The sequence below is a fragment of the Dysidea avara genome, chromosome 11, assembly GCF_963678975.1.
Source record: "Dysidea avara chromosome 11, odDysAvar1.4, whole genome shotgun sequence".
Classification (NCBI taxonomy): domain Eukaryota; kingdom Metazoa; phylum Porifera; class Demospongiae; order Dictyoceratida; family Dysideidae; genus Dysidea; species Dysidea avara.
In genome coordinates, this window is record NC_089282.1 from 27,036,690 (window position 1) to 27,050,287 (window position 13,598).

Here is a 13,598-nt window from a genome sequence, read left to right on the forward strand (position 1 = left end):
TATTTTTATACCTCCATATAGTCTAATACATTTTGGGAGTGTTTGCAAATTCGCGAAAATTTTATTTTTAGCAACATTGCTCAACCTCGGAATATTTAGGCTATACGGTATGTTTACTGTTCATGCTGAGCCTAAATATTTCGAGGGGCAGATTTTTCGAGATTGAGCAATATTGCTAAAAATAAAATTTTCGCAGATTTACAAACACTCCCAAAATAATTATAAGGATGTCTAAATATTTCAAGGGTAAGATTTTCGCTGATAACACCTAAAACCGCGAAATTTTCCCCCTCGAAATATTTAGGCATGCTAAGTGAAGCGCCATATAAAAATTATTAAGTATACCTGCTAAAACACAGTCCCAACCATAGATAGTATACACTATCTATGTCCCAACATACACAACTTAATATAAAATTTTCATTATACAAAATAATTAAGTTATACAACTTCTTTATAGGAGGGGAAGTCCTCTATACGAAACACTTCTTCAGTTTTATAAGACAAATATTCTCCATATTTACCAGTCCGATGTAGTCTACCCTTACTAGTACCATCCTTCTCATTACCAGCTATTGATATGGTATCCCCTACCATCAGATCTAGTTCACTATTCTTCTGTGGAAGATGAGGGTAGATAGCTCTGACATGATGTCCCTGCATTCCACCATAGTAATACACATCATCCAGTGAGTGGAAGTATTGAGAAGCATCAACATGATAAGGTTGCATCAACTCATATGCTAACCGACAAACCTGTAAAGACAATGGGATATAACTACTGACACCAATCACATCATTATCCACCATCCCACACTATAGCCTGGAGGTGAGAGTGTACAAATGGTGACTTATCCACTGTACTACACATACCACCCACACAGACAAGTTGTAACAAATAATGTCTGGGATAAAGTAGAGTCTTGCTGGGCCAATTTTAGTTGATCAATATTGGTACACGCAAGATCAATTTTAGAAACCAAACTTGGCCTAGCCAACCAAAATTGGATATATTACCAGGTTGACAAGGTTTAGCATAATAAGACACGGATAGGGCTTCACTATTCACCACCTAGCTAAGGGTTTATGTAGTGGATAGAGGCAACCAACTGCAAGGTACATAGCTGGAGTGATATTACCTGCTAAGATAAATATTCTAATAGAGCAGTCAAGCAGCCAAACAATTAATAACCGATATCATCACCAGTAGCTATGCACACCATGGGTTGAGAGAGATTTTATCTGTGGACTATGAGCAGTGCGTCTGTGAGCTGTGGCTCTAAGATTTAAGGTTGAACAAGTGGGACATTGTATGCTGCTGTTCCACTAACATTCTAGCAAAGTGTGAACATGGACAATAACCTTAACTAATATCTCACTGTATTGTGTACACCAACTATTCAGTACTTCTCACATTTAAACATTACATTGCACATGATACACAAGTTGTAATGTGGCTGAGGTGCTGGCATGGAGAACATTAGTTGAAAGTTGAATAGAATGTCACCACAAATGAGTTGTATAGTGGTAAGTCAGTCACCTATTCAGTGCCAAATTATTTTGGCATAAATAAACAGGTGGCTAGTCGTGATCAGGATAATACCCTGACCAATTCAGTCTTGCTGACTATTTTTAGTGTTCAGCTGGGATCATTTTCAGGAGACGAAATAGAATAATATGGTTGCCAGTAATGACCCAGTTAGACCATTTTTCTTAAACCAATTTTGCTGTGACAGATTCACCAGTTCTTCTGCACTCACTCAACCAACTCTTAATAAGGTTATAGCATTACCTGTGATGAGAAGGTACACACCAAAAAGTCCGTTTCTGCAAGGATCTGGATGTCAAAGATGACACCAAAAAGTGAATTGAGTGAATATCTTGTGCCAGTTCCAGCTGACTGAGAAATCTTATTATCGCTGACAAACTGGTAATTAGAATACCTGGAAATACACACATTCTGTGACAGCAGTGATAGTTTAACGATTAGAATACTATTGTAATTCTGTAAACATAAATAATTGTGAGGTGTACAAATCACAAATCTCCATTCAAATCACAAATCTCCATTCACGATGGTTAAAATGTGTCAGAGTAAGTGGGTGACAATTATAGTGAAACAATTAGTGATTTGAGAATGTTTGCTAACATGAACATTTGCCAATATGATGTGGCTACTAATTGAAGGTGTGGCTATTATTCGAGAGTGGCCACTACTCAAGAGCAGCATAAATTGCAATGATGAAATACTGGTCTTTAAAAAGTTTGACACAACATAATATTATTTTTTGTCATCTTGTAAAATGCCAAAATTTATTAACACGTACAGTTTACTAGCAGAAGCAAAATGTTTATGTCAAAGGAAGGTACGTCTGTGATAATCTAGCTACAAGCAGAATCTAATTGATTTCAAGCTACACCTAGCTAGCTTGGCAAGCCAACCGACTATGTTTGTAATTTGAAACTCTTTGCAATGATGTTAGCTGCAATGAAATTAGCTGCTCCAGCTTAAGAATTTTAGAATTGTTAGAAATGATTCACTGATTTAAATTCATGTCAATGCAGGATTTTTTAATGACAGATTTTTGCTGAGATACATAAGCTGTTCAACTAGGAAGGTATATTCCTACCCACCACTAACTTATGAAACACACAGGTTGTGTATACTAGTGTGAACAATATTAGTGGATGTCCTTCAAGTTTTAAGAAGCTATAATCAAGAATTCACAATGCTATAACTCCAGCCACAAGTATATTCTTGGGTGCCATAATTGTTAAGGTGTAGCATTTACTGTAGCAACAATTAAACTGTGACACTCACTTCCTCTTAGCTTCTTCTAGCAACTGAGGATCATCAGTGGCCAGGAATACTCTCCTCTTATCAACCTCCAAGCCAGAGGTGATGGCACGTTGGTTGTACCACTCATTGACGTGTGCCATGTATTCATCTATACCATGAAATGCTGCCTCCGTACCAACCTTATCCGTCCGTCTGACATGTATGCTACAACACTATATAATTACATTGATAACAGCAAACAATTTTGTACCCAACAATCGGCCTCTTGAATCCTATCTCCTTTCTCTTCTGATTAATATAATCAGCTAATTCTTTGTTAGGTCTTAACAAGTATCTGAAGATCTGTCCAGCCCACCACACAAACGGGAAGCCATGAAATGCAAGCAGTTTCTCAGCCAAGTCCTTAGGAAATGCCATTGGCATTTGGGGTGGTCTAGGACCCAACATTTCCACTATTGGTACTTTCACTTCCAAAACATTTTCAGTGCTTCCCGACCACCTCTCACCATGTGTATTAGCTACCTTACAAGTGTCACTGAGAGGCATAAACACACTGTCCCAGCCCTTGTTATCAGCATACTGCCATGAGTGAGACTCCAAGATCAGTGTGCGCTGTGTGGCATAAGCTAGCACAAAGCAATAACCAACATGATGAATCTGACAGCCATATCCACAAGGCTTGGTCAAATCACAAATCAACTTTCTTGCTTTCTTGCAGTCTTCAGGATTTTGCAAGTAACGGAATCGTTTCTGAACCAAGTTTGCTAAATCAATGGAGGCTTGTTTTTTCCATGCAGCAATACTAGGATGTTGTTCTAAGTGATCCAGGTCTGCAATAATGGTCTTCTCTTGGTGGCCAATATCTTCTAACAATTTATCAATATCAGTTGAGCAACTACCTGACTGTTTCATGGCTTTTAGCCGAGCACGAAGATGCCACCACAATTCCTTTACTCCATTTCTCGCCATAAACCTCTGCTTGAACATTTCCTGTAAGGCTGTCACGTTGCCAGTAGTTTCAGTATGGCTTGCTAATTGAGTTTGATGGTCGAGTGAAAGTTGTCTACGTTCTAATAAATGCTCGCTATTAACTGGCTCGTTCAAGTTCCGCTCGTCTTTATTCTTTAATTCCCTTATGCTGATCATTTCTTCTGTTTTTAAATTAAATCTTTTTGCTTCGTCCACCCTCCCCTCAAGGTCACTTAACTTTTTAGCATCTTCTTCGCTAGTTTTTATTATACTTGCTAACTGCATCTCCAAGTGTATTAGAACTACCACACATATTAGAATACCGAGGACGATAAATCTGCTCTTCTTTAACGAACCTAGTCTTAGTACCATCTTGGAATATTTATATAATTACCACAAGTAATTACAGAATTATTAATTACAATAGTAATTATAAAAGTAATGGACAGAGAAAATGACAACACCTGAATTTTCTTCTTACAAAATTACTGTGAAAAATGAGTTTTGAATTGTAGAGATTTTTCATTAATATATCAAACTTCCTGGCTTTCACTCTTGTCATGATAATATTTCTTAGGCAACAAACTGGCCTGTATGTTAGGCATGACCCCTCCTTCAGCAATGGTCACATTACACAATAGTTTGTTTAGTTCCTCATCATTTCTGATGGCCAGTTGTAAGTGACGTGGAGTAATCCTCATTTTCTTGTTGTCCCGAGCAGCATTCCCCGCCAGTTCTAATATTTCAGCAGCTAGGTACTCCATGACTGCCCCCAAGTAGACTGGGGCTGCCCCTCCAATCCTCTCAGCATAATTGCCACTTCTTAGCTGGCGGTGAATTCTTCCAACAGGGAATTGCAGGCCTGCTCTAGCAGAGCGAGACCTCACCTTAGAAGAGCCTTTGGCGAGCTTTCCTCTTCCAGAAGACATGCCGCTATAGAAACAAGCGCAACCTGTTATAATTTTAGTGCACGTGTTGTAATGTTTCCGGCCCACAGCAGAAGCCCGGATAGGCACGTGACTCTGCTATGTAACTAGGTTGCTATGTGTTTATAACTACGCCCCTACGTCTTCCTTGGTTTACACTCCCAAGTTGATTGAGTCAGGTGTGTGAGCGCCGTAGGAACGAAATGTTAAATCCTTTTAAGAAAAGCCACCAGTATAACGTGGCCAAGAATTCCTTTGTTATACGAATAAACTTACTGGACGGTACTTCGACTGAGTTTAATCTACAGCCGATCGTGACGGGAAATGATTGTTTGGAGAAGGTAGCACAAACCCTGGACATGGACTTACAAGAGGTATGAGCGTTTACATAAAGTGTGTATTAACGGAACGATAGTATTAGCGGCTGTAGCATATAGTACGTGTTTGGCAGCTAGGAAGTGTTATGTCTTGATGCCTTTGATATCAATTTGGTCACTTGTAGGAGGTCTACACCCGCACATTGAATACTAGTTGTAGTGTTTCCTTAAGACATACCTCCACTTTATGAGCTCATTATGTTTCAGGTCCGATTCTTTGGCCTACAATACCAGAGCAAATATGACTGCCCCAGGTGGGTGGACAGGAACACTGGCCTTAAGAAACAGCTAGAAAAGTATGCTCTTGGAGGAGCTAGGAATGCTGAACTAAGTTTCCGTGTGCAGTTCTATGTAACGAGCGTGTCAAAGCTGCAGGATGAGATGACCCTGTAAGTATTCATAGCTCATACCAACACTCTAGGTGCTTACTGGCAAACAAATGGCTTCATTGCCACTTGTGTGGCTTTATTGTGTAGGCTTTTCTGTGGAATTCATCCTTCCTTTCTTACACTTTCAGTTACCTCTACTTTCTGCAACTGAAGCACTTGGTCCTGGGAGGTATGCTCCCATGTGTTGGAGATGTAGCGGTGAAGATAGCATCATATGCTCTCCAAGGTGAGCAACCCTTTTCCGTGTACCAGGTCATTATGTATCTCCCTGTAGCTGAACTAGGAGACTATGAGAATGATGAACAAGTACAGAGTTATATTGATGAGTACCAGATCTTACCACCGGTACATAGTTGAGGTTGTCACATGATATCTATTGGTCTCCTTGTAGAGCATCAGTTCTTCTGGAACCATTAAGAATTTAATAGATAGGACAGTAAAGTTATATCAACGCCACAGGTATGTAAAGTATTAACATCATAGACATGGTTAATGGACTGTATTGTACAGTGGAATGTCAGCTAGTGCCTCAGAGCTAATGTATATTAGGATAGTACAACAACTACCAGATTATGGCCATGAGTCTTACGATGCATTGGTGAGTTATTAACATCTTATAATGAGGGGTAGTGTATTTGATGGTGTTATAGGATGGGGTTGGAGCCCCCTTGAAGATCGGTGCTTGTTTTATCGGTATATTTGTAAAACACTCTAATGGACAACCAACAATATTCTTCAAGTAAGCTACACTAAACACGTTTGCTGTGCCACATTACAATATTGTTAGGTGGCCAGATGTGTACAGTATGAAAGCAAAGGACAAGAACTTTGGCATAGAAACTGCTACAGAGACTGTCATGTTCAGAATGGTGAGGACCAATATGGTGTATTGTATATTGTATATTGCGATGTTACTATTGAATACAGCGTGATCGTCCATCAGCTAAATACTTGTTACGGATGATGATTGAACAACATTGCTTTTATCATCCTCCTCCACCAAAAAGCAAGAAGCCACATGGATTAGGGTATGGAATGTTAACTGTAAACACTTTACACGTGTTAATATGTACTTGTAGTGGTAGGTCTACATCACTATCTCATTCCATTGATCAGACTGGCACCAAACACATCACTGATCCTTACTCTAGGGGCTTTAGTAGGACTTCACTAGGGAATGCATCAGTGAGTGGTTATCAATTATAACCACCATCTAGTCATTGTGTGTGCTGTGTAGATTATTAGTACTCCAAGAAGAGAGATCTTATTAACTACTGATTCTCCATATCCTCGTGAGTAACTATGCCTTCACTATATACCTGTAACTAGTGACCACCTCTTATTGTAGGGTCACATTATAGACTACCATCGACTGCAGAAAGTGCTCATAGCAAGAGCCCTCCTCCTAACACTAACACTGATCTCATGTATGTTGTGTGTGATTGTGGTATTGTTACATCATCGTGATATTTACAGCTCTCCCAAGGACATTACAATTGATGTTGAAATAGAGGCAGAGGCTCAGCCTCAGATCAGACAATCTCCAGAGAGAGGTTCATCACGTCGACTGAAACTATCCAACGGTCATGCCACAGCTGCTAATGGTCACATAGATGGGCCTACAGAACAATTAGACGACAATGAAGAGGTCACTAATAAGGATACTAGTGTAGTAAGGAGAGAGTCCAATAAGATATTAGCTGATAATAAAGAGGAGACCAAGGGAGGCAGTGCTGTAGTGAGAAGAGAATCAAGCAAAAAGTTAACTGATAAAATTCCACTTATATCTGTGATCCGTCGGGATTCCAGTAAGACTAGCAGAGATATGAAGAAGTTACCGATCACTACAGAGAAATATCACCAAGTGATGGCCGACCTTGGGCCTAAACCTGCCATTATTGATGACTCAGTCAATGATAACAATAGCTCTCCAAAGATGTCAAAATACAAGCCACGTGACCTACATTCTAGTAGTGACACGGTCAGAACAGGCCAGAGTAATATGGAGATAGACACAACTAAATCAAGTTTAGCCAGTCTGGGTAATGGGGCAGCTGTGAAGCCTCGACAAGCATCAACAACTTCCAATGACCTGCCACCAGTGTTCTCTCCGAGTATTGTGACCACTGATGGTCCCTCAGTATCAGGGGTCGCCCCTAGGGAAACTGTGTCCACTGTATCAAGCTCAGTATCAGACATCAATGATCTTGAGAAATACCTTGATGACTCTGATGATGATGATGATCTTGATCAAGTTGTGGAGTTGACTGCTGCTAAACCAGTAGTCACCAAAAAGTCAAGAAAGAAGTCATCAAGTTCTTCATCAAAAAAGAGCCCAAAGAGTAGACAATTCAGCAGTGGTATGGACAATGGTGGACTATCACCTCCACCAGCAGCAGAACCCATTAAAGTTAGTAATGTACTGTATTATGACAGAGGCCATTTATTATAAGTGGACTACTAACAACACTTGCACAATGCCAGCTAGGCTATTGTGTGTACATGTAGCTAATGTTATTAAGTGTTGGTGTTGTCACAGGGAGAATTACTGGAGCAGAAGATTAACAGCAACGAAGTGTTTGAGGAGTATGGACACATTGCAAAAAGGAAAATAGTAAGCTGGTCCATGTTCTTCATTGTATCATTGTTACTATATTGTAGGGAGCCACTTATTCTTCTAGTAAACTATCAGACAATGTCATCAAGAACAGATACAAGGACATCTTACCATATGAGGTATTACATCACTGATGTGGGGGTACACCTTGTCTATACATGTTCTGTAGGACACCAGAGTAAGACTGAATCCTAATAACAACTTAACAGGCAATGACTACATCAATGCCAATCATGTTAATGTGAGGAACTGTGTTGTGTAGTATGTGAACCCCTCTAAGACCCCTCTAGTCACTGGGGAATGTTAACAGTGTCCCATGTTAAGTGGCCTTAATTCAGGGGAGTTTTGAAGTACTATTGTATGTGGAACCTAATCGGTCAACTTGCTGGAGGACCAAAGTTTGTTTGTGATTTCAAATGCCTGTATTTAGCCTTCTCACCCAGTCCCTAGTTGGGATATAATGGTGTCCTGTAGTTATAATAATTACAACTATTCCACTTGTAGTACACTGTGGGTGGAGTGACAAAGAAGTTCATCGTAGCTCAAGGCCCACTACCCCACACTTCTACTGACTTCTGGCAGATGATCTGGGAAAATGATGTACACGTTGTCGTCATGACATCTAACATTATGGTGTGTTGTGTGTCATGTTGTCATTACTCATAGTCACAATAACAGGAGAATGGTCATGCTAAGTGTCACCAATATTTCCCTGCCGATGACAGACCATCTGATGGTCCTAATCACGTACAATTTGACCAGGTATGATCATTGTTAGCCATAACTTCATATTATTATTGTTATGATGACAGTATCGAGTGACCAGTCAGTTTGTAGTGTCTGGATGTGTGACAACAAGAGGCTTAGTAGTCAAACATATCCCCAGTAGTAAAGTGAGTATAAACAATACCCCATATATCAACATATTGATCATGTGTGTAGGAGAGGGAAGTAATACAACTACATTATACAGAATGGCCAGATCATGGCATTCCTGATGATCCTCAACCCTTCATTGGTATGATGACATCACTTGTGTTGTTGTTTAGTTCTTATCCTAACAGGATTTGTCAATGAGTTGAGATCACTAAGGAAGAGGTTTGATTCATCCTCCCCAATAGTCGTACACTGTAGTGCTGGGGTGGGTCGGTCTGGTGTTGTAGCACTGACTGAAATGTTAATAGATAAAATAGATATTGGAGAGGTAACCCTACACTGATTAAAATAACAATATGAAATATTTTGTTTGTTACAGTTCATTGACATACCCAATTGTCTGAAGGAGTTGCGGCAGCAGAGAATGGTACTGGTACAGACTCCCATGCAATATAAATTTGTGTACATGGCGTTGCTACGCTACATACAGTCGTCAAGATTAATTTAACGCATATCACTTTGTAACACTTTTTATTGCCATGGTGATAAATTTTAATAAATCGCGAAATTATTATTTATACTTCCGGTGTAATTTACATTCGTGGTCAAGCCCCTTAACACTGGGGCGTAAAATAATAAATAATGGAAACAATTAACGTTGATGTAGAAGAGCTGCACCAATCACTGAGGAAAGCCATCGAGCAATCCTCGCTCGCAACGGAGGATCTTAAAAGACAGCTAGAGGAAAGGTAGGGGCGGACCTAGCTAGGTGGGCGTGACGTGGTGTATTTGTTCCTCAGGCAAACAGAAATCCGCCAAAGGATTGCTCAAAACAAAATTGTTGAAGAAGAAAGAAATGAAGTAGCGAAGGACGTACATCAAATACAAACTGAAGTACACCAGCTGATTGAAGAGAACAATTTACTGAAGAAACAGCAGAGACCATTGTCACTGTAAGGCCATTATATAATATTGTTAGCTAGGCTAGCTGCTGCTGCTGTACATGTAGGACACAACATCAATGTGTGGATGGTAAGTCACCAGCAGAGAACGCTGACCTACAAGCAGCCGAGTCAAGAAATGCACAGGTTAGCCGGTGTCTAAGTTGCTAGCTTCATGTCACATGCAGTCTTGTGCAGTTTTGCTATTACTGACCTATAAAATTTTGATGTGGTCTGAGTCAGATCATTCTAATGTATAATTTAATGTGATGTGATATCCATGTGGTGGTAGCAGGATGTTTTCTTTATATCATAATTATAAGCAGCAGTTTTGACACTAATAGGAAATTAAGTTTGGCAGTTGGTGGATTTTCAATGAAATCGTCAAATTTAAAACCACCAAATAACCAGCTAGCTAAAGAGATCAAAAATATGGGAAAATCCAAGGGAAGCCAGACCAGTAAACCCACACAACTAACCTATCACTTGAGCCTTCATGTATTAGATGGTTCCTCTTGCTCACAGAAGCCCATGCTGATCATTTGTGCATGGACTGGATATTTGAGAACTTCAGCAATCACATCACTCTAATATAATTATTTTCCCACCAAATTTTCTGCTACCACAGTACCATTCACAAAGAATCCTAATAGAGGATACAAAACCAGTAGTGGCTGGTGTCTATGTGTACCTGTCAGTCTTCCACTCCAACAATCACAGGTGACAGGCTAGACCAACAGCTAGACTGACAGGTCATGCACTACCTGCCCCTTCACAAGTTCTAGGGAGTGGTCCTCACTAGACTAGGTGTTATCCAATCAAAAACAAGTTCCGCTTACCACTGAACTGATTGCTTGACCTGAGCAGCAATTTTAGCCCTTCATTCTTGCTGTTTTACCATTGATGGCTGATAACATGTAGTTATTAAAGTAACTAAGAAAAGTACATTGTGAGTCATGTGAGTTGTTTTGTGAGTTGTTTTGTGAGTTGTTTTAAATAAAAACCTATGACACTAATAATCATCACTGAGTTAACTTTGTGTGACCTAAATTCAAAGTTATTATAACATGCAGTTTGACACTTTTAATGTGAAATCCAAAACTGAGTTAATAACACCCACCATTATTACCTCTTGCTGAAACTATAGAAATATTGGATACTAATAAATTGCATGTAATGGCTGCTTGGAATATGATCCTGAGTGAAGCCTGACAGCTACTACAGGTACAATGGTCTCAGGTCAATATTATAGTAAGGATATTAGTGCTGTAGTTTACACCATACAAGTGTTCAGTACAATAGCTACCATGAATATGTTACCAACCAGAGAGGGTCGTGATCCTAGAAAATAAAACTGCTAATATCCTGAACTTTGTTGATCAGCAAAAAAAAGTTACATTTAGAATTAATCCCACAGAGTAAAATAATATCACTTGAGTGGTATGAAAATTTTGCACACAGGTAAAACTTTAAGCCCCTCAAGAATTTGTAATTGTATGGTATCCTGTGACTTAATGTTGGGTAATTGCTGAGAAGCTTTGATAGTGCTAACTGAACACCTACAGATTGATGAAATTTAATAAACACCTACCAAATTTACTGACGTGTTAATTTCAAAGTCATTCATTCTGAGGTTTCCTTATATAACAGGGTTTCACCAGAATAGCAGTCGCTGTTACTTCTGTCCTTCTACTGCAGTATCATATACCACATACAGAATGGGAGGAATGGTAGTGTATACAGTATGAACTAGTGATATCAATACTATGGGCATATGAGGGCAAGTGTATAACATTGTCTTGCTCCACATTTCACCTATATACTGGTCTCTGTAGTCAGTTGTCATGTTTTTGTTTTCTTGTAGTTATCAAAGAGACTTGCAAAAGCCGAAGCTGAGTTGCAAGCATTAAGAATGGCACAATTAAGGTTGGAAAATACTGCAGCAACTAAAACTGCTACACAAAATGCTTGTAAGTTGACAAGTTACTAACTGTGTGGTCAGCTCTGCCATATTGTATAGCTCTAATAGAGAAGTTATATTCTGCTCAGAAGGATCGTGACAAAGCTGTCACGTTCAAGGTTAAAACTATTGAAGAGGAGAAATTGTTAGCAACTAAAAGATTAAATGCTCTTGAAAAACAACTACAGAAAGAGAGAGCAGAATTAAACAGGTACTCAACTTTATAACATTTGACAATTATGATATTATCACAGGGGCAAGCCTGGTAGTGATGTTAGTCAAAATGTTGAGAAGGTATTGTCCATGTATGGTGTCCTTACTAAACATGTGTGCAATAGTTGTTACCATCATTACTCCATGACCTGGGGGAAGCTAAAGGTGCTGAACAGGTTGAACAAAAGGGACAGGCATTACTGGAGCATATTCAAGAGTGGCAACAGTTGCACAATTTCCCCAACAACACAGCTCAGGTAACTCATCATAATGATATGGCCAGCAGATAACTTTGTGTATAGCTACAGGCCGAGATTGACCGGTTGAAGAAACAACAACAATTAACTGCTGTAGAGCACAAGTTAGTAAACAGTGCACAATACAAAGCATTACAGGTAAGGAAGATGGTGTAGTTGTTCATGTTGTATTGTGACCTTCTTAGGATCAGCTGATAGCTGTTAGCCATGAAAAAGAGAAAATATCCCGTCAACTAGAAGAGCTAGAATCTGAATACGAAGACATGCGTATTTTATACAGGTACGTATGGTATTATCAACATCAACTGGGGCTAACGTTGTTATGACGATAGCTTACAAAGACAGTTGACACAAGAGGGAAAGATCCATAAACAATATCAAGAAAAAGTTGATCGTTACCAGAAAAAAATGGATTCAACAACCAATCAACTTGCAGAGATGAAGTCACATTTGAATGTCTCCATTAAAGAAAGGAACACAGCAATACAAGAGAGAAACCAGTTAGCACAAGACCTGCTTACTGAACAGGAGAGAAGTGAAAAGTGAGCCTTGCAATTGAGTTAACAGGTTTGACAAGTATGCTAAACAGGTTGGACAGGATAGTGATGGTACTAAGAAGGAAAGTACAAACTTCAAGTGCAGACTCCACTCCAACTCATATATAGCATGTCATGTATTATATTCTTCCAGCAGAATGAGATAGCTACCACCTTGCTCCTCTAGATCTGTAGTGGTGATAACTGGTTGGCTATTGTACCCCATTATGTTACAGCACACATTACAGTAATGACAGCTGACATATACGTACAAGTATGTGTAACATGTATAATTATTGTATGGTAGGCTCACGTGCATTTCAGTGTTAATGAATTAGAGACATGTGGTTGACACATCTCCTCATGTTACAGTATGTGGTACCCATGAGCCCACTGAATGGTCTCAAAATCTGTCTGTTTACCCCATATAAGGTTATAATTCATTTTTGTAGTTGTAGCTTGACTTTCATGCTGTTGTGCGAATTGTACAGACTTGATAAAGTGAGTGATTCAAAATCTCCAGACTGCTCTGTTGAAAAGCAGAGGAGGTAGCTCCCCTGTGGGGGGCGCAGTCACTTAATAGTGGCTGTGTCTGCCCTACCTCTGAGGAGATCTGGGATAAAACTACTACTATACTAAACTACTATACTAAACTACTATAACTACTATACTAAACTACTATACTAAAAGGTAGAATTGTTCAGATAACCGAAGCCCATACATTTATACCAAAGCCC

At 39.4% G+C, this 13,598-nt stretch overlaps 4 protein-coding genes across 4 annotated transcripts; 2 read left to right on the top strand and 2 right to left on the bottom strand.

Moving 5' to 3' along the window:
* Nucleotides 1–406: 406 nt before the first annotated feature.
* Nucleotides 407–4,184, bottom strand: LOC136238089 (alpha-(1,6)-fucosyltransferase-like). The gene is made up of 4 exons (XM_066028417.1): nt 3,051–4,184; nt 2,822–3,004; nt 1,793–1,943; nt 407–756 (listed from the first exon to the last, which is right to left on the bottom strand). Exons 1-4 carry the CDS (start codon nt 4,139–4,141, stop codon nt 442–444), a joined length of 1,740 nt encoding a protein of 579 aa, XP_065884489.1. The 5' UTR covers nt 4,142–4,184; the 3' UTR covers nt 407–441.
* Nucleotides 4,185–4,302: 118 nt separating this feature from the next.
* Nucleotides 4,303–4,698, bottom strand: LOC136237807 (late histone H2A.2.2-like). Its single transcript, XM_066028014.1, has one exon. The coding sequence runs from the start codon at nt 4,696–4,698 to the stop codon at nt 4,303–4,305; it is 396 nt and encodes a 131-aa protein (XP_065884086.1).
* Nucleotides 4,699–4,798: 100 nt separating this feature from the next.
* Nucleotides 4,799–9,534, top strand: LOC136238093 (tyrosine-protein phosphatase non-receptor type 21-like). The gene is made up of 22 exons (XM_066028422.1): nt 4,799–5,069; nt 5,280–5,461; nt 5,590–5,687; nt 5,736–5,806; nt 5,853–5,920; nt 5,972–6,059; nt 6,112–6,200; nt 6,249–6,330; nt 6,389–6,489; nt 6,541–6,646; nt 6,699–6,753; nt 6,810–6,888; nt 6,938–7,871; nt 8,001–8,075; nt 8,123–8,197; nt 8,248–8,319; nt 8,583–8,711; nt 8,757–8,840; nt 8,891–8,971; nt 9,021–9,096; nt 9,143–9,282; nt 9,334–9,534. The coding sequence occupies exons 1-22, from the start codon at nt 4,899–4,901 to the stop codon at nt 9,460–9,462; spliced, it is 2,985 nt and encodes a 994-aa protein (XP_065884494.1). The 5' UTR covers nt 4,799–4,898; the 3' UTR covers nt 9,463–9,534.
* LOC136238096 (mirror-image polydactyly gene 1 protein-like) lies at nt 9,526–13,213 on the top strand. The gene is made up of 11 exons (XM_066028426.1): nt 9,526–9,703; nt 9,755–9,907; nt 9,964–10,042; nt 11,760–11,865; nt 11,916–12,066; nt 12,110–12,149; nt 12,194–12,325; nt 12,371–12,463; nt 12,511–12,605; nt 12,658–12,867; nt 12,915–13,213. The coding sequence occupies exons 1-11, from the start codon at nt 9,597–9,599 to the stop codon at nt 12,988–12,990; spliced, it is 1,242 nt and encodes a 413-aa protein (XP_065884498.1). The 5' UTR covers nt 9,526–9,596; the 3' UTR covers nt 12,991–13,213.
* The last annotated feature ends 385 nt before the right edge of the window (nt 13,214–13,598 follow it).

Coding starts and splice junctions, on each gene's coding strand:
- LOC136238089 (XM_066028417.1), bottom strand. CDS start 4,141: ATGGTACTAAGACTAGGTTCGTTAAAGAAGAGCAGATTTATCGTCCTC. Junction 1,944..2,821: donor CTAGAAGAAGCTAAGAGGAA/GTGAGTGTCACA, acceptor GTGTATTTCCAG/GTATTCTAATTACCAGTTTG. Junction 757..1,792: donor TGTGTACCTTCTCATCACAG/GTAATGCTATAA, acceptor TTGTCTTTACAG/GTTTGTCGGTTAGCATATGA.
- LOC136237807 (XM_066028014.1), bottom strand. CDS start 4,698: ATGTCTTCTGGAAGAGGAAAGCTCGCCAAAGGCTCTTCTAAGGTGAGG.
- LOC136238093 (XM_066028422.1), top strand. CDS start 4,899: ATGTTAAATCCTTTTAAGAAAAGCCACCAGTATAACGTGGCCAAGAAT. Junction 5,688..5,735: donor AGCATCATATGCTCTCCAAG/GTGAGCAACCCT, acceptor ATCTCCCTGTAG/CTGAACTAGGAGACTATGAG. Junction 9,283..9,333: donor ATAAAATAGATATTGGAGAG/GTAACCCTACAC, acceptor TGTTTGTTACAG/TTCATTGACATACCCAATTG.
- LOC136238096 (XM_066028426.1), top strand. CDS start 9,597: ATGGAAACAATTAACGTTGATGTAGAAGAGCTGCACCAATCACTGAGG. Junction 12,067..12,109: donor GAGAGAGCAGAATTAAACAG/GTACTCAACTTT, acceptor ATATTATCACAG/GGGCAAGCCTGGTAGTGATG. Junction 12,464..12,510: donor CACAATACAAAGCATTACAG/GTAAGGAAGATG, acceptor TGACCTTCTTAG/GATCAGCTGATAGCTGTTAG.